Source organism: Lichenostomus cassidix, chromosome Z (genome assembly GCF_008360975.1).
Source record: "Lichenostomus cassidix isolate B80296 chromosome Z, HeHo_3.0, whole genome shotgun sequence".
Lineage (NCBI taxonomy): Eukaryota > Metazoa > Chordata > Aves > Passeriformes > Meliphagidae > Lichenostomus > Lichenostomus cassidix.
In genome coordinates, this window is record NC_139511.1 from 46928712 (window position 1) to 46952195 (window position 23484).

The following is a 23484-nucleotide window of genomic DNA, read 5'->3' on the forward strand; positions in this document are numbered from 1 at the left end:
CCATGCAACCAACCCCTCACTCTTCTCCACCATAACAAGAAAGGAAAAATATCCCTCCTCTTTTCAGAGGGAGGCTGCCTAATCCACTACTTAAAGGAATGTTACATTTGCAAGATACAAAATTATGAATAGACAGAATAGATGCTCCTAAGGATTACAAGCTTTGTCTGACCTGATACTCTGTTATCACTACAATAAGGCTAGTGAATTTCAGTTCTCCTCAGGAATTTCCTAGGCAAACTTGAGCCCAAATTACCACCTTTCCAGGGTTTCAAAAATATTAGTTCACCTCCTTATAATCAACATTCACCTACCCTCACTGAAATAATCAAATGGCAAAAGAAATTGGTATAAACTAAAAAGTTACAGAGTACACAACCCCATTACAGAGTATGACAACAATACTGCCTTAAACAGCTTCCTCACCAGGGACAATATGCAATCTCCAGTGTAAATATGCTACATCAGTAGAACTTGGGAAGTTTCACTTTGTGTTTTTTGGGTTTTTTTTCTATGTGTGCACCAATATTAGTAAGAAGAAGAATTTCCACATCAGCTTCTCAGGTAGAAAAAGTGGAGGTACCATCCTGGTTTCCACATAGTCAGTGAAGTTATGCACCATTAATTAAAACTGAGAATTTGGTTAACCAAAACAATCAAGGAAATAAAAAAAAATTTTTTAAAAAATAGAAAAACAAACAACCAAAAAACAACCAGCTCTCCAACTGTTTAAAGAAAGCATAGAGTATATAATTTCTTGATGTTACAAACACTGCTATCTTGGCACTGTTTATAGCCTTTCTTCACTTGCTCATTTGATACTACCAATGCCCTACTAATGACCAAAAACACCTTGGAAAATTTGAGGGGTTTTTAGATTTTTTTTTCCTGTTTATGCAGTGCTTCTCACGCCTCTTATTTTCTTTAATTACTCCTTTCATTACTTACTATTTAGCTGAAGAGCAATCAGTAGCTCTAAACTAAATTTACCTTTCTGACTCATATTTCTGCATGCCGTTTCAGGACAGGCATTCCGGGGCCTCATGTGAGCTCAGTGTTTCTTTGATCAGATGTGTCTGTTAGAGGACACAAGACAACTGCAGCCTCCAGCTGGCTCCGTTCAAAATCCTCCTTAACCGAGGATTCTCAGAATGAAAACCAAGAACAATTTGTGTTGTCCATACTGACTGAAGGATATCAGAAACTCCATTATTAAAAGCAGGCATACTTTTTACTTCAACTGTGTATCAGTGTCAATTGCAAGTACTCAAAACCTGCAGAATCTGTGGTGGAAGCATCTGTTCCTACAGTGAAAGATACGTTGCTCCCACAAAAATCATATATCTGCTTTGTAAGACTAGTATGTAAAGTTTCAAAAAGTGCTATGAACATGATGTTTCATTCATAATCTTACATACTCGCATTTTTCTGAAAGAGCATGAGAATACTCTCAGTTCTGGTAGAGCAAGTTTTGATGAATAGTCACTTAAGCAATGCTGCCAACCAACAAACTACAATGTGCACTATTACACAATCAAACCTTCATTGTGATAACTTGGCCTTGCTCTCAGAGCAGCTACCAATGGCCCAAGACAGGCAATTCAAAAGATTCAGGTCAGCCAATGCAGTGACATAATGTAAGGTTATTGAGAGCATTTTCTTTACACAGCACATGAAATGAAGCTAGGGAATCTACCTTGACTCCTAGGTCTGCTATAACTCACATCCAGTCACTGACATTCTCTCACAATTCACTGGGAGTGAGTGCCATGAACAGGACTCTGCACAGATGCGCAACAGAACTCCCTGGTGTGAACTCTGGTGTACCATTTTCTTTTTTCAGCTTTTTGGCATGAAACATGCATTTCAAATTAAGAGGTAATCAAGACAAAAATGAATAAAGCATTCTTGGTATTCTTTCACATAGATATTACAACTCAAATATAGTACAGAATACATCTCACTGTCAGAGAGAATAAAAGAAAAACGCAAGATTTGAACCTGCTAGCCATGACAGGGAAATTTAATATATATCTGCACCTCAATTGACAGCACTGTTCAAGATATCGCACACTCATGCATAACACATAGACACACTGAAGAATACTCAAAGAACCATCTTAACAGTCTATGGTTGATCTACTACTGTTCTTTAATCTCCACCTGAATAATGACGCTCTAGATACAGTAATGACTTCCTTAGTAACAAATACTGTCTTGAAAATCAAGGCCATTGCTTCTAAAAAAATAAACATCTCTTCAGCAGAACACCTCACACAATATCATGTTCTAGTGCAAATGTTATGCTTAACCTGAAATACAAGTGCTGCTTACAGGAATTCAGAAGTGCTTCATAACAAAACAAAATTATAATTATCTGATTAATTTTCTTATCATCATATGTCCGTAAGCACATATGGTCAGTAATCGGAATCACATTTACACTATGATACAGTTGTATACTGCAACTACTATATTGCAATTGTATTGTGATTTCAGTACATCTCTCTGCTTGTGCAAAATCCTGAGCAACATCATATCCATACCAGTAAATTTGATATTTAATACTTCTCATGTGGGGTATCTAAAAGAACCTGGTGAGAGAGCACTGGACTTTGGCAGAAGCAACACTTCTTAAGTCCTGATATTTGAATTACATTTATGAGTAAGAGGACTGACTTTAATTTGGTTACAGTGCTAGGCACTACAGTTTAAACAGACAAATTTCCTGGATAAGATGCAAAACTTTCAAGTTGGGATATATGTTTAAATTAAGTTTGAACATCCTTTACTGGATACATTTTGAAAGCACACCCTACTTGGATTCAAATACAGTATCAATACATCATTAAATACATCACTCCCTTTGTCCATGCTTTGATAATAACTATGTGGAGTGTCCTTGACACAAGAGTGACATTCCTGCCTCTTCCAGGCTCCAAAGGAAACTTATTGTGGAAGGTTGTTAGTATGCACATGGTTTTTAAACACTCATATATTAATTAAGTCCATTTTTGTAATTTCTGTTATGTCTCTGGCTGTAAATATATCACATATTCATGTTGAAGTCTAAAATGCACTCATACCAGTCAAAAATGTATTAAATGGAAGGTGTAATGCAGCCTATTCCTAAGTATGTCAAAACATCTCTTTACTGTCACCACTAACAGTGGTCATAGATCTGGAATCACCCTAAACCAGCAGGGCATTTTTACTTCACTGCAAATATAATGCGTTTTTGTAATATTACTTTACCAGATACAATTCATAATTAGGGTAAAAATATTTTGTTTCCTAAGGGGTTTGACCAAGTGGTCTTTTTTCCAACCGAAAAGCAGAAACACTTGATGATACAATTAGTGATTTTAAATAAATGCCTCATAGTTGATATAAATCTCACTGTATCATACTGTGCTGGTTTTGGCTGTGGTGGAGTTAATTTTCTTCACAGTAGCTAGTATGGGGCTGGGTTTTGGATTTGTACTGAATATGATATTGATAGTCCAGAGATGTTTTTCTTACTGTTGAATAGTGCTTGCACAGCATCAAGGCCTTTCATGCTTCTTGTGCCACCCTGACAGTGAGTAGTACAAGAACATTCCAATACTTTCCCTCATCCGGTTGGTGGGGGAATGAGCGAGCAGCTGTGTGGTGCTTGGATGCCAGCTGGGTTTAAAGCACAACACATATAATTCAGCCATACTGGTACTGATAGTACAAGGTGATCAGCAACACTAAACTGGATAATAGGTCCTGCTACCATATTCGTACTGAAAAAAATATTTATATAGGATCAATTAATCTCCGTAATATAATTTCAGAAATACCAGTTCTCATGAATGTGATTATTTATATGCATCTGTACCCCTTCACATATTTAAGAAAAGTGAAACAATTCATTAAAACAAACTGTGTAAACAAAAAGAAAATTATAGCCTAGAATCTGTTTCAATACAAAGGGAACTCCTTCCATAGCAAAGTACTTCCAAACAGTCACTATGCTGCTTTCCAAGTGAGTAAGTGAATGAATTAATTGTTTTCACTAATGTTACTGGTTTAATAGTTTGTGGGAAACTTGCTCCAACATACAATGCTAATGCTTTGAATGTTAAACTCAAATTATCAGGCAGAAAACATTTGGGCCATTTGCAGAATGGGCTGTTTGCCAGCATTTGCTGATTTAACCCAGCAGATGTGAAAAGCCATAGACACTAATACAGTACAATTTGCTTTTGCCAATCTCAACAATGATTTTGCTGCTTGGGGTTATGTTCCACTGATGTTTCCTGGCTTTGTACAGCAGCATTCTCCGCTATGAAGAGCACAGAAGCATCTGTTATTTTTCAGGTAGTTGAGCATAATCTCAGCCCTGGGAGGTATTATCTATAGTTTCAAATGTCCTGGAGGAAATAATATTAATACAAATTTTAAAAAAATTTAAAAAGACAGTCGGGAACAAGTCTTGTATTTCAAAATTTTACTGTTCTTGCAGTATATCACCAAATTCAGTTTCAGAAAGTGGTGTTTTTTGGATTTTTTTCAGTAATGAAAGACATAGATTTCACAGCAAAATATGAAAATAAAAACTTTTTAGTTTATTGTACTCTTCAAGAAATTTTCTTTTTTTGTATGGGACCACAGAGTAAAAGTACTGTGAAGTATGTATACATTTTTGGTTAGGGAGTCTAACTGTCAAATTAGCTATTAATACTTCAGTTTTCATAAAAATTGCATGTAAAGATAACCATATTGAATCAGAGCTCTAGAGGCTAAGCTGAAGAGCTCCTGGATCAAATAAGATTTAGCTCCCAAAAAGAAGTAATGGGGGGCTTTAATAAAAAAAAGTCAAAATATCAAAAAAGTGTAAGTCATCAGTTGTAGCAGATGTCAAAATGTTTTGAAAAGTTAGAGAAATTCAGCACTAAAAAAATTATTTTAAAAGACAATTTGACAAATTTGAAAGATTTGATACTGGCATATTCTGATTTTCCTTCAGAATATTATTAGAGTTCCATAATGAAATTCCCATTTGTTTTGTGATTGAACTGTGTATTGTGATTGCTACACTTTGCCCAATGTGATTTGTACTTGTATTGCACCTAAACTGTATGTAACAATTCTACGCCCTGCTACATGTAATTTTTATCTTCGCTGTGATTTAAGTGAATTGCCGTATCACTCTGCTAAATCAAAATCCCATGTAATTTCAAGTAATTTCAAATAAGAAAATTCTGTGTTATTCACTAAACCATCCACACCTAGAATATCTAAAAAAACCTGGTCAGGGTGTATTTTACTCCTACATCAACTGGCAAAGTCATCAGGTTTTCCTGAGGGTGAGTGGTACCCACTAAAACAGTAAAAATTACTTTGGTAAAAACATTCTTACTGATTTGGTGTTAGTCACACATAAGAACCTAGTAAGAAAAATCTCACTGTGATTAAGACTGGCTGCAGACAGGACCACTATCATTTAAAAAAGTAGATAAAATTAGTATAAATACTAGCAAAGGCTGAAAAAATCTCACCAGTAACTTTGAAAAGGAGGGATGGGAAAACCCCACCCATGATTTTTTATGGACAGCAGGGCAAAACACTGATCTCACTGATACTTTAGATGAATATGAAAAACAGGAAGATTCTGAGAAGTTGAAGAAAGGAGAGCAAAGCAGGGCTTCACAGATTGCTGTGTATTTACTTGTGAGTAGTAGTGCATAAGTTAGAGGAGAAATTAACACAGCATATTAGAATAAATAAAAGAAATAGTTAAACAGCCTAACTTAAACTAAGTAAAATTTCTACAATACTGCATTTTCACTATGTGGAATATGTAAAACGATCCTGTCAGTCTGTACATTTATATTGCTACGATTCTGAAAAACTAAGTTGCAGAAAGCTCTGACAACTCATACCACAGAGATTCAGCTGACATTTATATGATCTGTAAAACTAGGTTTAGAGAACTATAAAATTATTATTTTTGAAAATTACCATTTTTGTTTGCTTACTAATTCCTGCAACAAAATAATTCCCTATTTGAAACACTAGATCATAAAGGAACCCAATAATTACAAGGAGTAAAATCAATTTTTCATTCACTCAATTCCCTGAATAGCTGCATTCTATATGCACAACTTTTTTGTGCATATGGAATGAAGAATTTAACCCTGGCAGTGAAGGTTCAAATTGTTAAAGATGTCTGCTTATTTTGGTTACCCAAGCTGAAGCACAAGCAACATATTCTTACTGATGCTGAAGTCCATGAACTATCTAGTGACTCCAGAAATACAGCTGCTTACCATGTCCAAGAACTAAAGCTCAAAGGTGACCTGCTAGTAAGGCAACTGTTTTTAAAATGTGGGCAGGAGGTCACAGAAATTAAGACGTTCTTATATTTCTAACAACTGCCAATATGAAATATTGACAGCATATTTGTATTATCATTTCCATTATTGTACATATGTTTATACATATTGTATATATATCAAAGCAATTCCAGTAATTTCACCTGTCTTTACACTGTGTAAATTTAAAGAAAGCCACTGTATTTAAAATTCTGTTCAAAGAGGCATCTCATCAAAATCAAAACAGAAACAAAAGAAGATCTGCTGGAATCCATTGCACAGCCTATCAGCAAAAAACATAGCTGTCAGTACGAAACCATTACAAGCCCACACTACTAGCTAAAGATTAGCAGGTATCTGCTCTATTGAAAAGCTTTAATTCATAGCACTTATCAACAGCTGCTTTCTCCATTCCATTCCTGCACATTATTTTACACAATTTTTATAAACAAAATTCATACTTTGCATTCTAATTTAACTTGCTTGTGGTCAATGTACTTATAACTTGATCAATAACTAAAATTACATTGGAATTTTTGGGAACTGATACTGCCATCCATATACATGTACACTGATTTACTAATGAAACACCATAGTCTTCCAGGATATGCATCTGTACTAAAGTGGAAAAATACAGAAAGCTTTCTCGCAATCATCAGGCATGTCTTGCCTATTAATAAAAAGATTCTCTCAGATACAACAGAATTACTTGGTGGTACTTCCTTATTCTGGAAATCAAAATGTATCAACACTGACCACACTGCCAAACACTATGTGATCAAAAAAATATCCAATTATTATGCCGTTAGAGTGTTTCAGAAATTACAAAGCAGAATCCCCATTATACTCCTGTTTTATGCTACTCTAAAGAGAAAAAACAGTACCTAGTGGGGGAAACATTTTATGGTTATTTTAAATCCCTCAGGTAGCACGAATCTAAACTGAGTCACACTATTCCAGCACAAGTTCCTCTGGGCAAAACACAAGTGAAATTTGAGGAATAAGGTTACTTGAATGCATTCAGTTAAGATTGTTCAGATGTTCTTCACTGAACTAAGGCCTCGCATAGTTACTTATCTTTGTAAGTATAGAAGATCCAAAACAGAAAGACTCAATCACAGATCCAAATTCATGACAAATCAACGCCCGAATTAGAATTACAAACTTTTATCTTCAAGCTACATTTCCTGCAGATTACTAAAACAAATATCCTACAAACACTTCATACACTAGACAACAACTGCATTTAAAATCCTTCAAGGATCAATTTCCTAAGTGTAATTACTTTGTACATTAAAAAATATATATTTCATACACTTCTCAGCTAAGAAAAGGTATTTAGCAAAACATCTTTGGTATTAAGTCACTTCCGATACAAATGGTTTATAGAGCAGCTTCAGATTTTGATGTAGGCAATGATAACTCTATAGGTTAGGGGTTTTTTAATTTGGAAAACGAAAGTTTTAACTAGAATAACATACTAGGCAATACTCTGCACCAATACCTCAGTGAATTGTGAGTCATGTTTTTGGTTTCTCCTCAGACCATAACTCTAGAAACATAAACTCAGCTCCAGATCTCCCTAGAGAAGGGATATCTGTCTGCTTGATAAATATTGTGTCTAGTTTGCCTATCAACTCCATAGCTACCCTTGAGAAGGCTACTGAGAGGCTGCACTAATGCAGCAGGAAATCCATTTTCATTTTGGCACACCTGATAATGAGAAATTATACATGCCTTTCTAATCAAGATTGCAATTCTATCCAGTCTGTTACAAGGTAAAATACCGTATTTCAAAGGTAAGGAAGTAGCACAATTAGAACTGCAAGGTTCACCTAGAGAACAATGACTCTTCAATGACCACAGCATACACCACTGTCCAGCAAATGAGGCTAAATGTTAGAAGAACTGGCTTGTATTCCACTCTTGATCAAAATAGTGGCTAATATTTGATCTTGTAGGTGTCCACTAAAAGGCCATTTCTGGAGACCAGCTGCTGGACCCAAGGTTGACAAGAATACTGCAAATTTAGGAAAAGCTTGTATTTGACCTTTCAACACATCCCTTTCCTAAATACCTCCTAAAGATTATACTACATTTTTGTACAGGTTTCTTGGGGTCTTCAGAACACCACATGCTTTGTAAGTGTCAGAACATTTTTTTAATTATGGTAATCATATCTTGAAAACTGTATTAGAACAAAACGGAAGTAATGTAAGTACCAGAGAAAAGGACAGAAAACACATTTTTCTAGCACAATTATACTGTTTCAAGTGGTAGATAGTGCTGGACTCTTCAGCGCTAAATGATTATGATATTTGAAAAATGCAAATTATATACTTGATTAACCCCTACTCACACAAAAGAAAAGTATTTTAAAGAAGTAAAACTTCATTTAACAAAATACGATGGGAGGGAAAGAGATGCTGGAAATTGGAATACTAATGTGGTAAATATAAACATGCCTCTATCAACTGGTGAGCAAATTCTTATCTACCTCCTATGCAACACCAGGAAAAAAAGTTAACATTTCATTCTGAAATAAATGAGAATCTTCAAGCAAAATCTCCCATTTTAAGCTCTGAAACAACAGCATACTAACTGCATCTACAAGCGTAGTTTTCCCCTATTTAAGCAGACTTAGCCTATATATGACATTACTGAACAACCCTTAAATGGTTTGACTACTAATATCAAATCAAGCACATCTCACCGGATGCTGACAGTGAATGTAAAAACCAAGGTTTTATACTACGTCATAGCACAAGCCCCTATTTCCATTTCCAAAGTTTTCTGTTTCCTTATCTTACAAACTAATGAAAGCAAAAGGACTCTGAAATTCTGAATCATACTTAAATGCTAAAAAACATAAACAAAGAGCCCCATACTGAATTCAGTCTATATGCGATAACATTTAGGGCAATGGGAAATTTTAGTGAACTTGAATCTAAAAACAGTTTCTAATGTTTGTGTGACCAAACAGTGCTGGAAAGAAATCTCTGGGACCAATCAATGTGCATGCAAAGTTAGTACGCTTGCTCCTTCTGCTGAATTTGCTTTTTTATTGCTTAAGTGAACCCAAATACAGCTGTATTAAATACAACAGAACATTATTACCACAAGTTGATATACTGAGTTGAGCATAAGACCACTCAACATGCTAACAATTTACATGAAAATTGTTAGCATGTTACTGAGTTGAGCATAAGACCACTCAGCATGCTAACAATTTACATGAAAATTGTTAGCATGTTACTGAGTTGAGCATAAGACCACTCAGCATGCTAACAATTTACATGAAAATTGTTAGCATGTTACTGAGTTGAGCATAAGACCACTCAGCATGCTAACAATTTACATGAAAATTGTTAGCATGTTACTGAGTTGAGCATAAGACCACTCAGCATGCTAACAATTTACATGAAAATTGTTAGCATGTTGAGTGGTCTTATGCTCAACTCAGTATATCAACTTGTGGTAATAATGTTCTGTTGTATTTAATACAGCTGTATTTGGGTTCACTTAAGCAATAAAAAAGCAAATTCAGCAGAAGGAGCAAGCGTACTAACTTTGCATGCTAACAATTGCGTACTAACTCAACATGCTAACAATTAACATGAAAATTGTTAGCATGTTGAGTGTGACATACAGCCCACACTGTACTGCTGCACTTATTTTCTTGAGCTACGATTTCTCGGATTGGTTCCCCAGTTCGTAGTATTTCTCAGTGCTCAGTCTTTTAGGCATTAATTCCACAAGTAGTCAGATATACATAGGGAAAGGCACCAGATAGAGTGAAAAAAAATAACACCAATAGACAAAAAATAAACAATTAGACCAATTATTTTTCATAAAGAAATACACACATATATAAGCATATACAGTCATAAGAAGAAAGCACAAAACTCAAATGTCCAAGTGATCCTCTGAAAAAAAAAATTTCTGCCAAAGAACTCTGTATTTAATGTGAATTCAGAAAGTCTCTGCTACGATTTAACCATGCTGTTCAATACAATAGTATTCTATTTGCAGAACTATGATTCTGAAATGGCTGACTGTGTCAAAGAATGCTGCTTACATATTATTAACAGCCTCTGATCACCTCAATTCACAGAAACCTCTTAATAGAACCCTAGTATCTGAAAGACTTCTAATACATTAATTTGAATATATATTATCTGTATTAGAAATGGTGTCAGACTACCAAACTTCTGGTAAGTGATACAAGTTACAGATGAAATATAAAGCTTCAATTTCTTAATTTTTCACATCAGCACTAGCCTTCATCTTCATTTTCTTTGCAGTTATGATTTTACTGGACCCAGATAAATTAAAATATAAACTAATGTATCCATACATAAATCCCCCTTGTAAAAGAATAGAATCACTCAGAAATTACTGTACCAAGAGATTATATTGTCTCAGCCAGCATGATATTTGCTCAGAAACTCAGAGAACAAGAACTGAGTAAGTACGAACGCTGAATTATGTTTCTACTAACTTCGGAATATGGATGAAGCACCTTCATAAAGACAAACACAGTCATTAGCACATTGATACTGATTACTTCCCTGGTATCTGACACAAACAATCTTGAACAAAATCAGAAAATCATCTAGCTACACATCTTTAACTCGCATGCCAGCATGTGTCAGGTAAGCTAACGAGGCTTCAGTTTGCCAGTCTCCTTCAGCAGTTCTTCAGTCTTTGTCTTGGATGTAAACATTCTACTCATCCAAACACTATTGTTTCTCTTCAATTCTCATACAAAAGCCAGCTGATAAATCAAATTACAGTGAGAAACAGACACATGAAAATAATAATTCCAGCTCCAGCTAGAAAACACCAGTAACTGCCATGCCCAATAAAACTCTCAACTACTTCCTTCAATCAGTAAGCAGACACGTGTTTAACGGCTACTGATTCTAAGACATCTCCTTCTGCTGTCTTAGAATCCTAAAAAAAATACACCCGTATCTATCAGGAGGACAACCATCATGTAAAGAGGAAAAATTTTAAGGTATATGATTTCTTGTCAGGATGCTGCTACTTCTACATGAAAGTAATACACCAGGACGTTGGCAAACTACTGGATGAGATGCAAAATGTCTTGGTACTAGCTGAATCCTTGAATTAAAAATGTCATCATGTCATCATATCATCATTTAGCCAGATTATACCATACACAATCCATGCTTAAACAAGAATTTTAAAGTATGTTTCAACCATAATGTTGAAAAAGCATCATCAGGCCAAAAGAATATAATCTCTAATTTTAAAAAAAGAGCAACTTCACTGAAACCTACCACATTTTTAAATCTTTAATTACTTTATTGGATGAAACTTAGTATCATCCTGTAAATTACCATAACACTCTCTGAAATATGCTCTGCCTAACCCTCAAGGTATCCAAACATACTCACACATGATACAGATCATGGCTCTAAGCTGTCTCTTATTTTCAGAAAGATGCTTAACAGCTAATTGTAGTATCATGCCTGGCAAAGCTGCGGCTCAGATAAAAACTTAAAGAGAATCTAGCTAGCTAAAACTAGTTAGACAAGAGACACAAATCAATCACTTCAGGACTGAAACAAGGAGGGAGATGTATTGACAAGGGGTCAATTGAAATTACAGCAGTCAGCTCAACAATGCCTAACTTGCCAACTGAAAGTGTAATATTGCTTAGTTACAAGAAGAATCAATTAAGAGGCATGCTGTCTCTGAAGTCAAGAAAATTTATCTGCAGTTGTAAGAAACAGCTACTGTTAACAAGAAGTCATTTTGAGGGGAAAAAAATTCATGTAAAAATTGCAGGTAAACAGTGAAGTACGCAGTGATGTTGGAATCAGACCCATAGTTACAGATATGGTATCAGCTCCAGAATATTAAACTGTCTAAGGCAGTGTGAGAACTTATCTCCAATTCTGGTAACTGAGGAAATTCTGGAAAACAGCACCTGAAAATTTTGTGCATTAGAGAACTAAAATGGCAAGGTGATATGAAAAAGGAATGCATTTGTTTTCCATTTTCATCTATAATTTTGACGCACACTGTCATAAACTTCACAAGTTACATTCGATAGATTAAAGTAGCTTCATTCATCAGCTTTGGGTGACTCTATATGTGATTGCTGGGTAAAGTAGATTTACTTTTCATATTTACTTCAGAGAAGCAAATCCCTCTGTTGGGTACATTTCTTACATTTTGTAGCCTGTCTGCATAAGGCACTGACTCTCTAAATGTAAAGTACTCAAGTAAGCTCCCAAAATGATCATTTGAAAAGTTCCAAGTATGGTTTTAATATTTTTGACCACCATGGTATCTAGTTACAAAGCACTAACTTTCATAACTGCAGAAATATTTACTTCTTTATTTTGACTCTATATATTAGTGTCCTTTAGCATCATTACTTATGGACATGTTTCTATTTCCCTCTATTGCTTGAAATGCCCAAGGGTACCCTACAGTAATGTGCATCTCTGCAATCTGGAGTGAAGATCTGAACAAGCCATCCAAAATCATTGCTTAACATTACTCTCCTAATTTATGCAATTAGATTAAACAATGGAATTTCATGGTTACAACTCAGCCATAAAATAAAATCAATAAAATTAAATAAAATAAAAATAAAATAAAATAAAATAAAATAAAATAAAATAAAATAAAACCAACATTACTTCAAGTTGGTTTGTGACACTTAAAAATAATCAAAAAAATGCTCTAAAAAATTTCTCACTAATTTTGTTCAGCTGGGGGAATACAGAGGAGACCTTTTTCTGCTTTCTAGTCATAAGGGTTATTTTCCCTATGTCTAAAACCAGAATTACATTTTTACACTTCTTTCTATGTTTGTGAAAAGTATGGTACTTACTTCTAACACCTTGCACACTATTCACTACTTGCAAACCTACACACAACTTAGAAACAGTCAAAAGCATATATAAAGATATGAAACATGGGGACGACATGTATAAAAATCAACTTTTAAATGATTACTCTAAATCAATAGAGTGAAATTGAATTTACCAAAACTGCAGGGACAGATATGTTAATTCTTTGCACATGAAACCATGTAAAAGCCTGGAATATATATAACACACTTGATAAGCTTTTGACAATACCTCCAAAAACTACCACCTTTCTTCTTGAACTAGAAGTATAGTACCTTAAGACAGTGATGGCTTAAGGTGTCCCTGATGTTCTATGTCTCTCAATGACGAGACAAGGAAAATGCAGCTTTAAAGCAGCGTCGAGGACTATGACTTACACCCAAGATTCATATTCAAAGGATTTGTATGTCACTTTCATCTATCCTTCCACAAGATCTTATTCTTAAACAGAACGGCTCCTGTGAGGTCTAATAAAGAATATTTAAACAGTGAACATACATTTTTAAAAATTGTATCTTATTTTTCAGAGCATTTTGCCAAAACAGATTCCATGTTTTTAGAAGATACTGAGTGAAAACAGGCAAAAAGCACATGACCTGCCTATAGATTCAAATGTTTACATAATCCATAGAGAAAAACAAAATTTCACCTTGCTTCTTTTTGCACATGCCTATATATGTGATCTCATAAAACCATCAAATTATCATCTGAAATACGTATTAAGTAGTCCACTCACCTTCATCACTAGTTGTTTGCTGTTTAACCAGAGTCATTGGAGATCTAGCAGGGGGTTTATGTAGCGGATGACGCCAACTCTTTGCTATTTTCTTTCTTTCAACTTCCTCTGACTGAAAGGAGAAAGCAGAACTAATTTAGTATGTAACTCTGCAAAATTAATTATGATGAACATAAACATTTTTCTGTAAACATCATAGATGTCAAGTCTGTAATTACTACCATGAAGAAGGACCTTTAGTGTACCAATACAACATTCGTCTCAAATTAAGAGCATGTATTTTAATTCAAAAAGTGCTATCTATCCTTGTCATACACAAATCATTTCAGGTATAAGTTACTGCAGCCCTTCGAAACTAAAAGAGCATAAATCCTGTTTTACGCAGGTGACATTTGAGAGGAACATCAGCCCAAATAATTCTGCAGACCTGAAGTACAATAAAGCCACTAACTGTGACTGGAAAAATGAAGCAGGAACTCACAGGCTTCACTTGTGAAAGACTCCAAAATTCCTCATAAATAAATAAGTAAATAAATAAATCTGGAGTTGAGACAAGAAATTAAGAGTCCTGATGTGCAATTACCATGTAGATTTACTATATGAAGTGTGGTGGTTTTGATTGGCCCAGAACATCAGTGAAGTGTTTTTAACATCTAGGAGAAATTTAGACCCCTCAGACGCTGTTGTAGTAGGCCTGGAGAGGTGTCTGGGGGGTGGGGTGTGGCACAAGGTGGCTCCTGTGTGTCCTGAGTGCAAGTTCTGGAAGTTTTTACATCAAGTCCAGCAGAGCCAATCTCTGATGGCTCTGAAGGTGATGGACATGCTGCTGGCCAAGTTTGGGCCAATTGGAGGTGCTGGTTACGCCTCTGTGAAAACATATTTAAGAAGAATTGAAAACAAAGCAGGCACACATTTCTTTCACTTCTTTGTAGTTGGAAGAGGAGGAGGTAGAGGTGAAAATATGTGAGAGAGAACAGCATGGAGATTGCCAAGGTCAGTGAAGAATGGGGGAAAGAGGTGCTCCAGTGCTTCCGGCACTGGAGCTGAAACTTTCTGCTAGCTGTGGTGGAAGCTATGGGGGGAGCAAGAAGTTTCTCCTGCAGCCCATGGAGTCCATAAGGATGCAGAAATTCACCCACAGCCCAAGCCAGAGGAGCAGGTGGATGCCTGGAAAAGACTGTGAACCAGTGGGAGTCTCATCTATTACTGCAAAAGGCCTTGACTAGGAGAGACAGGCCTTGCTCCTGGCATGGAAGCAGCTTGGCCTCAGCTCAGGAGAGTCTGCACAGCACCTTAAGGACAAAGAGACTCATGTTGCAGCAGAATTCGGGCGGGATGTTGCTCATGAGATTGGACCCACGCCAAAGAAGTTCTCAAAAGACTGTCTCTCGTGAGAAAGACCCCTGGCTAAGTAGAGAACCTCTTTTCCTGATTAGACTGACCAGAGGACCCCTCAACCTGCCCCCTGTCTGTGTTGCTGGTTTAGAGACAAGGAAGGGGGAGGGAGTGAGTGCAGAGACTGCTTCTTAAGACGGTGGGGGTGAGAGCAGAAAACTGTCTGGAGAGAGAGAGAAACAAGTAGAGATAAAGACTATTTGTAGTAGAAGAACTGTAGTAATGAGTAAATTTGAGAATCTGCTCTGTAAACTGAAAAGAGACCCCACACCCTGCCGCCCCCACCACCCGGCTTGTGGCCTGTAAAGGAGGAAAGGGGGTGAATACTATAGGTTCTTAAGAGGAAGAGGGGAGTGAACCAGAACTGTATGAAAAGTTTATTTTTGCCTACATTTATCCTCCAACTCTGTTACGTAATTAAAACCCTTTTTTGCAACTTTAAGCTTGGAGCCTGGTTGCCTTCTTTTCGTGCGTCCTCCTGGCAAATGTCCTTGTCTCAAATCCATGACATGAAGAAATTCTTTCCTTCCTCTAAAACCCATATGTACATTCAGCTCAAAGTTATTCAAGCTTCAAAAATGAAGGCCAACACTTCAAAGTCTTGAAGTGCAGCTTTCACAACTCCACATTTAAGTGCCAGTGAGGGAATCCCAAAAATAAACAAGCTGCTGATGTTGTCTGGAAGTTCACAACCAGACTAAGGACACTGACAAAAGTGTGAGAAAGACTGAGTTTCACATAATTCTTACGGAGCACAGCATCCTGTGCCTCAAGACCCTGAATCTAACCTAGCAGATTACACACATGTCCCTTGAAGTAAATTACAAAGTAACATTATATTTACCATGACAAGCAAAGGGAGGAAGATACGGTTAATGCACAGGACAGGTTTATGGTCTAAAAAAGTTAGCAATTAAGTAAAAAGAGAACTATCAGGCTTTTTAAATGGCATTCGTACAGTACACTTCTTCACTTAAAAGAGAAAGAAAGAGTATGCAGTAATACTGCAGAAAATTGGAAACCTAATATATAAATGGCTGAGAGGCACAAGACATAATCTCTAATACATGTTAATTAAAACACTGAGATGTTTATACTGTTCCTTATTATTACAGTGGAAAGGCTGGAGCCAAAATTGTTAAATCTCACAATGTTGAAAAAAATTGTTAGTGCACAGTTCATGTATGTGGAAGGGTCAGCATGATTTTTAGTTTGGCTTCTAAACTATATTAACCACAAAATCTGGCAACTTGGCAGTGGATTTCCTGCTTTCTCTCTGCCAAAACGGATTCAACTCACCATTCAGAAAACCTACTGTGACAACCACCACAGCCTAATTTTTCATTTTGCATCCCAAAGTCAAAGCTTACCATGTGTTATAGCAGAATAGTAGGAGTAAAAAAAGGCCGCATGTTTGTAGGTGGCCCAAAGAGAAAACATTATTAAAATCTACTATTTAAAAATTGAAAATATCTATTCCTTTCAATAGCAGGATCTTTTCTTTCAAGTGTTTCCTTTACATATTTTAGTCTGTTTCCAAAATCCAAGAATAGAAAGTAGCTGAAGCTCACAGCCTTGCTCATATTGGCAGGCAGTGAATATGGGAATAGCTTTGAGAATAGTTGCTGACACTTCAGATTCACAAACATAAAGTGAAATCACCATATATCTAAAATAACAGGGAAAAATATGTTAATAAGCAAACTCCAGGAACATTCTGCTCTTGGATCAAAATTGCCACTCTTGCCTGAACACTTCAAAACATGTTCAAATTATCATCTGATTAAAATCATGCATATTCTTAAATGCTTTAATATGGATATCAGCTCTCATTAGAAAAATGCTCATTCATATTTCATTAAATCAAGAATATATTACTATTATGATGTAATTTGCTTCACATACACAAGATGTTTCCATGCTGTCTTCTTCATCCTTTTTTACAATGGGCATTTCCTCATGTTGCAAACGACTTCCAGAACTTTCCGGATTGCTGATGTCGTCTTCTGTCGAGACACTTCCTTTGTCTGGATTTTCTGCTTCAGAAGTTTGTCTCTCTGTTTTATGGTGTGGTATGGATGAAACATACTGATTCTGAGGTTTCAAACTCTGTTCTTTTCTACAGCTACCAGAAGCAGGCTTGCTGGCCACAGAATCTTCAAATGTTAAGGAAGAACGATTGGAATCTATCCTGTCCTCATCCTCCATTTTTGTATTCTCTAGCACAGGAACAGGGCTCAAAATTGAGTCTGAAGGGACGCTTCCTATAAATCAAGAACATCATTTGTTAATAAATCCCACTTTACATTACCAAATTGAATTTCACAGCAATCTAAGTTATTCAAATTCAAAGCATGGCTCCTCATTTAGAAATCACACAGAAAAGCATTTAGTAGAAGGGCATACACAAATGTTAAGCATAGGTTTTATCAAAGAATAAATTAAATGTAAATGGTTTGAATTTGGAGTATGAAATAGAGTTTTGATCATTTAAGCAGTATTTTGCATTTGAATTATAACAGATCTTCATTTAATTCAAAATAATCAATATTCATGTACCTTCCTTAGTCTTTACTCATATTGCCCATATGCACTTTGAGTCAATGGAAAAAAAATATAAAAGGCTGGTATATTGAACCTTATACCCTGCATTTTATACCTATTATGACTGTTTAAAATGAAAATAACCAAAGATTAATGGTGTATAATTACAAAGATATATTTCAAATAGATACCAAGAATATTTTGAAAACAACATCATCAGTCTAAAAATGAAAAGCAATTAGCATAACTTTATTTTTTTTAAATTAGCATAATTGTATATTCCAGTGATGCTGAAGAGTGAAATTTTGTGGATTTTGCTTTACAAAAATTCTTCCTCTGCTGATGCTTGCACTGGGAAGACAGAACAACGGGCTAGAGAGGTCACTTGAAAAACATATTTCTGAAGAATTATAGCATACACTGCAGTGAGTTCTGATTCAGCAGGACATCGATGGTATTAAAGAAAACAGTTTCTGTTACATCCCTTGCCATTCTTCCTTTACAAAGATTATTTTAACTAGCTTTTTTCTGAAAATTTTCCTCTTCAGGTCAAATGCATACAAAAGTCATTAATACAAAGGTAATACTAAAATGTAGTCTATGGGTACAAACAGTACTGCCTCAACTGAGTATAATGGACATACTAGCCAGAGACAATGCAGAACAAAATACCTTCTTCAACATGACTACTGGAGTTTCTATCATATCTAAAAACGCCCTTTTCCCCCGCAAAGGTGCAGGCACCACCCTTTAAGAGGACAAAGGAGAGAGGGCAGCTCTCCACTCTTCCCTGTTTAACAATCCCTTGCCAATAATGGTGCTAACTAAATACTATTATCTCTGTGGTCATGAACATTCCAAACCACTATTAAAAGTTGTGGGAAGATGTAAAGCAATAGCACCTTTCTTAAAAAAAGACCTGGAAAGGCTTAGATAGAGCACCAGATAATTCGTGAACAGGAATTTCTAACCCTCCATATTCCAGTATCTTTTTATCTTTATGTGAATCAACCATGGTGATTATCATCTCCAAATAAGCATTAACATAACCATTAATATTCACAATAATGAAAAAACTCTCTATATGCCATTTGAATGTGAATTTTCAGTAGCAATAGAAAACAGAACGGGACAGCTTATAAACTTGAAGTTAAAATTGCAGTTTGCCTTCATGAACAGGAATGAGGAACTATATTGGAACTACAATGAAATGTAAAATGGAATAAATTAAGTCCATAATTGACCAAATATATTAGTGTAAAAAAGGTTGTGGAAGGAGAAAAAACTCTTTGGCTGACAAGACCTTCATAACTTGCACTGTCACACAGCTCAAGAGGAAATGAAATTTGGAATCTCAAAATAGAACGTTTTTGTGCACAGGTATAGAACACTTCCAATTTGCAGGTTCATCATGTAAATACATGTAGCACACTTGTGAACATGTATGCTCTGTACTGTTTTAAGACATTCTGTACCATTTCCAAATCAAAAACATTGTGTGGTAACACATATGAGTCCACTGAAGAAATATAATTTACAAAACCTCATTTTTTGGCTCATTTAAAAAACACTTCATTGAAAGAATTCAGGTCACAATATTAAATTCGGCATTTTCTCATTCTTACTGAATATCAATATTCTCTACATAAATAACTTTCATATGAAAGTATTTTAGCATGTTACCATAGGATACTTTTTTAATTTAACATCAACTAATTTGTGGCATTAGAGTATAAACAGCCTACAACTTACATGTAAAACATAATCAGTCCTTATCTCACCTGCAACCTTGACATGATCCAGTAAATGTTGATCCAGATGCATTCTACTACTGTCTTCTTCTTCCCCAGAAGGCACGCCTGTATTTACCAGTCTCACTTTTTTTTCAGGTTCTTCACTGACCTTGAAGACATCAGTAGCTGCTTCAGTCACTATGATTTCTGCATCAGCTACCATAGCAGATACTCTCTTGTCCTCTGGAGTTTTATGCTTTTTAGATCGAGATCTGGTGTGCTGGAAGCTGTTATAGGAGATATTGCTGTCAGAGTAGAAAGTCTGTCTTCGATAAGATAAAACATCTACCAATATATGTCCCTTTCACCTGCTTAAAGTGGTAAAAAAATGACAATTTTTCATCTTTTTGTGTTGAGATAGTGCTACAATTTATTAAGTGATAGATTAACAATTGATTGGATTTAACCTTCTAATCTTCTATCACCATTCTTTGGCAAACTTGTTAAACTCCAAAAGTTAAACAGTCTTTAACTATTATTTAACTAGCATCCAAACTAGCTTTTTAATAAATCTTTCTTTTGAACCTGAAAAAGAACTACCCTTACAACAATGATGAAGACAAAACTCTCTCAGTAGCAGTAAAATCAGTTGATATTTCCAAACCCTAATGCTAATAAAACACTAGTCTGAATACCCTTGTAAAATCTGATCCGTTTGGAAGTTTTTAAATGAATTTTAACACAACCAACAAGCATCTAAAAAAGATTAAAATTATGATCCCCCAATATTTTGAAATACACTATCAAGTAATATGTATCATTATTCTGTGTTAAAAAAAAGTTAAAAGTAAAGATTCAGCGTAAGTTTTTCTACCCTCAGAAGTATAAAGGAATGCTTAAGGCAGGAGAAATAGTGAACCCATTAGGAACAGGTTCGTAATTTATGCGCTCAGAATGAATGTAATAGGAGGTTAGTCCAGTTTCATATTCAATTATGTGACACAGAGAGATTTTAATGTTATCAAACAGCAGGTTTCAGAGCTCATAACACATTCGTGATAAAAGCACAACTACAGCAGCTGAATTTTACGAAGTTTTGGGTGAATTTTACAAAGGTCTTGCATCCTAGATTCTACACATCTCCAGAAAAACATTGCTACCCCTCACATTTTATTTTGATATACAAATGTATATCTTTCAATGCACTCTTTATAACATAGTAATTTCCAGAAAAATTGCCAAGTATGACACAACCATATTTCACATTGTAAATAATGGAAATTATTATTACTATTCACATGCAGTCATTAGATGTTATACAGCAGCAACGTATTTCAGCCATAAATGTCAGAGTTAAGCTCTCCCTGTTGCTAAATTCATGAAGATTCCCAAGGATGGTATTTTTTATTTTCACTTGCTGGAACTTGTATTATTCCCATAATCACAATGATAACAATTTCAATTGACACATTACACCAGAAATGAAGCTGAAAAAACATTTCATCCTGCTTTGCAATGCACACAGTTACCATGCCTGAACAAAAGCCAACTCAAGATTTAAACAGCACTGGAATTGTTTTTATTAGCTTAGCAAAGTGCATAAATCAGCCTGTTGTTCCTGTAATAAAACTTTCAACACAATTATTAGAAATTCTTTTAGTCAGAACTGGCTAGCCATAAGGGTACTACCAAATGAATCACTGCTGATCCAAGTGGGGACTTGCATTTACACTATACAATAGATACAGGGAAATCTACTGCAGGGAAAAATGGCATTCATCCAGTTAAACCACAAAAATACTCTCTCCATGAGTCCAGGTTAATATTATACATATACTAACAAATTGGCTGCTCAGCTTCTTCACTGGTTGTCTTCAAGAAGTGATTCTGCCTCACAAAGTACCCTTACTCAGAACAAACTCAATGTGAGATGTTCAGCTAGTGTTTCACTACAACACCATTTGGCCCTCTACTTTACAGGTTGACTCTCCCATCCTTTCCTCAAAATATACATTGACTTACAAAGAAAATAAGGAAGTTTGGTTTAAGATCAAGTTAAAAAAGCAATTATACTGTAAAATTATTTGAAGGAGAAACATCTTAAAAAAACAGTATTATGTCCAACCCAAAAAACTGCACTACACAGTTAAGTAGATACTAATAAAACTGCCCACCTTTGGCTAGAAATCAAGTAGATCTTTGTTAAGATAATGAAGAAGAAAATCCATAAAGATCCTGTTACGTAAGACAGGAAAGCACAACTGTATAAAAAATGTTTGTGCAATGCAAACAAAAACCATAATGCAAACAAAAAACATAATTCATCTCAAGAAAATAGCTATGAAACTGCTTTAATAGGTCAAAGCTTCAGCAACAAGCTGAGAAACTTTATTCTCCCAATTGTCTTAGTGGTGTCAGACCCACCAACTGAGATTTAGGCCTTATTATGATCTGCCACCGAGCTGTAGTATACAAAGACAGGTTTGGGCTGCAGCGCTGAAAGAGTGCAACAAATACGAAGTGGCACCTCCTTAAAGTTAAATGGCAGTGAGGGCTAAGACTATTACTTGAAACTTTAAACAGCTGGTGGGATTCTGTCACAGCTTTATGGTACGTTTTTCCTGTTTAACCTTTACTGGTGGGATTCTGGTGGAATTCTGTCACAGCTTTATGATATATTTTTCCTGTTTAACCTTTACCTCAGCTCTCAGGAATCTTCTCCCTTGTATTTTGGTTTCATTGATCACTAGAAATAATGGCAACCATCCACACCTTGAAAATTTTACTGGGATAACCTTTACTAAATAGACATTTTAAATACAGCACTTGAATGCATTTTGATGTTCTCCATTATCAGTAAGGTTAGCTACAGACAAAACTTTTAAGTTAAATTATGTTTTTACAGTCTCTCTGCAAAAAAGACTGTCTTGTCCCCAAGTTCATCTTAATACAAAAAACAGAAAAACCATTTTTGTCTAAAGTAAATGAATTAAAAGAAAACATGGTTTAAGCCGAGCTGGAAGTTAAAATTCATGCAGCCATTCCCCTCCCTCTGGCCACTTCAGTGAATGAGAGAGAGAAAAAAGAAAGAGATTATAGTTGGATGAAAGAGACTATAGTTGGATAACAATGTACTGGAAACAGCAATGAGATAAGAAAATTAACAGTAGCAGCAACAATACCAGTAACAATAGTGTATAAAAGCAGGTGACTACATGCAAAATGCTTATTCAGTCTGATCAACCTGACCCAGTGCCATGAGTCTTTCCAAGACAAAAGAACATTATGGACCTCAAGCCCTTGGTGAACACCACAACCCCTTAATTCTCAGAAGCGACAATCCCTCACTTCTGTCCCCCAGTAGTGGTCTGTGCGGTGGAGAATGATGTAGGCACACCCACATAGCTCCAAGCCCCACCTCGTCACTGCTACTAGGAGAAACTCTGCTGTGGTCAAAACTAGGACAGCAGATCAGTGAGAATGGCCAAAAGGAAACAAAAAGGACATTGCCATCGTAATAAAGACAATTAAATAGATGATAAAGAAACATAAATACCTCTTGGGAAAGTTTTGCGTTCTCCTTCTTTTCTGTAGCCAGGTCTTTACCTCAGGTGTTGATTCAGGAGTCGGTTTTGTATGATCTATGGTGTATAAATCCTTGCCCTGTTTCCACAGCTGATATCTGTCAGGTTGAAACTTCCTCACAAAGACATCCATGGATATTGACACCATGTCTCTCCTACAAGTGCACTGCAAGACAAGAGAGGAATTTCTAAGTGACAAATACTGGAATATGCCATAGTGGGCAGTTTAAAAAGTCCAGAACAAAAATCTCACAT

The 23484-nt window shown here is 35.7% G+C and overlaps 1 protein-coding gene across 6 annotated transcripts in view; it reads right to left on the reverse strand.

The window, feature by feature from the left end:
* KDM4C (lysine demethylase 4C) overlaps nt 1-23484 on the reverse strand; it is a 249253-nt gene that overhangs the window by 99073 nt on the left and 126696 nt on the right. For all 6 annotated transcript variants that reach the window (XM_085043366.1, XM_085043368.1, XM_085043367.1 and 3 more), the window contains 4 exons: nt 23202-23395; nt 19694-19932; nt 17274-17632; nt 13974-14085 (listed from right to left, as the gene is read on the reverse strand). In XM_085043366.1, coding sequence (XP_084899492.1) covers nt 13974-14085; nt 17274-17632; nt 19694-19932; nt 23202-23395 — 904 coding nt within the window. The remainder of the gene's footprint in view (nt 1-13973; nt 14086-17273; nt 17633-19693; nt 19933-23201; nt 23396-23484) is intronic.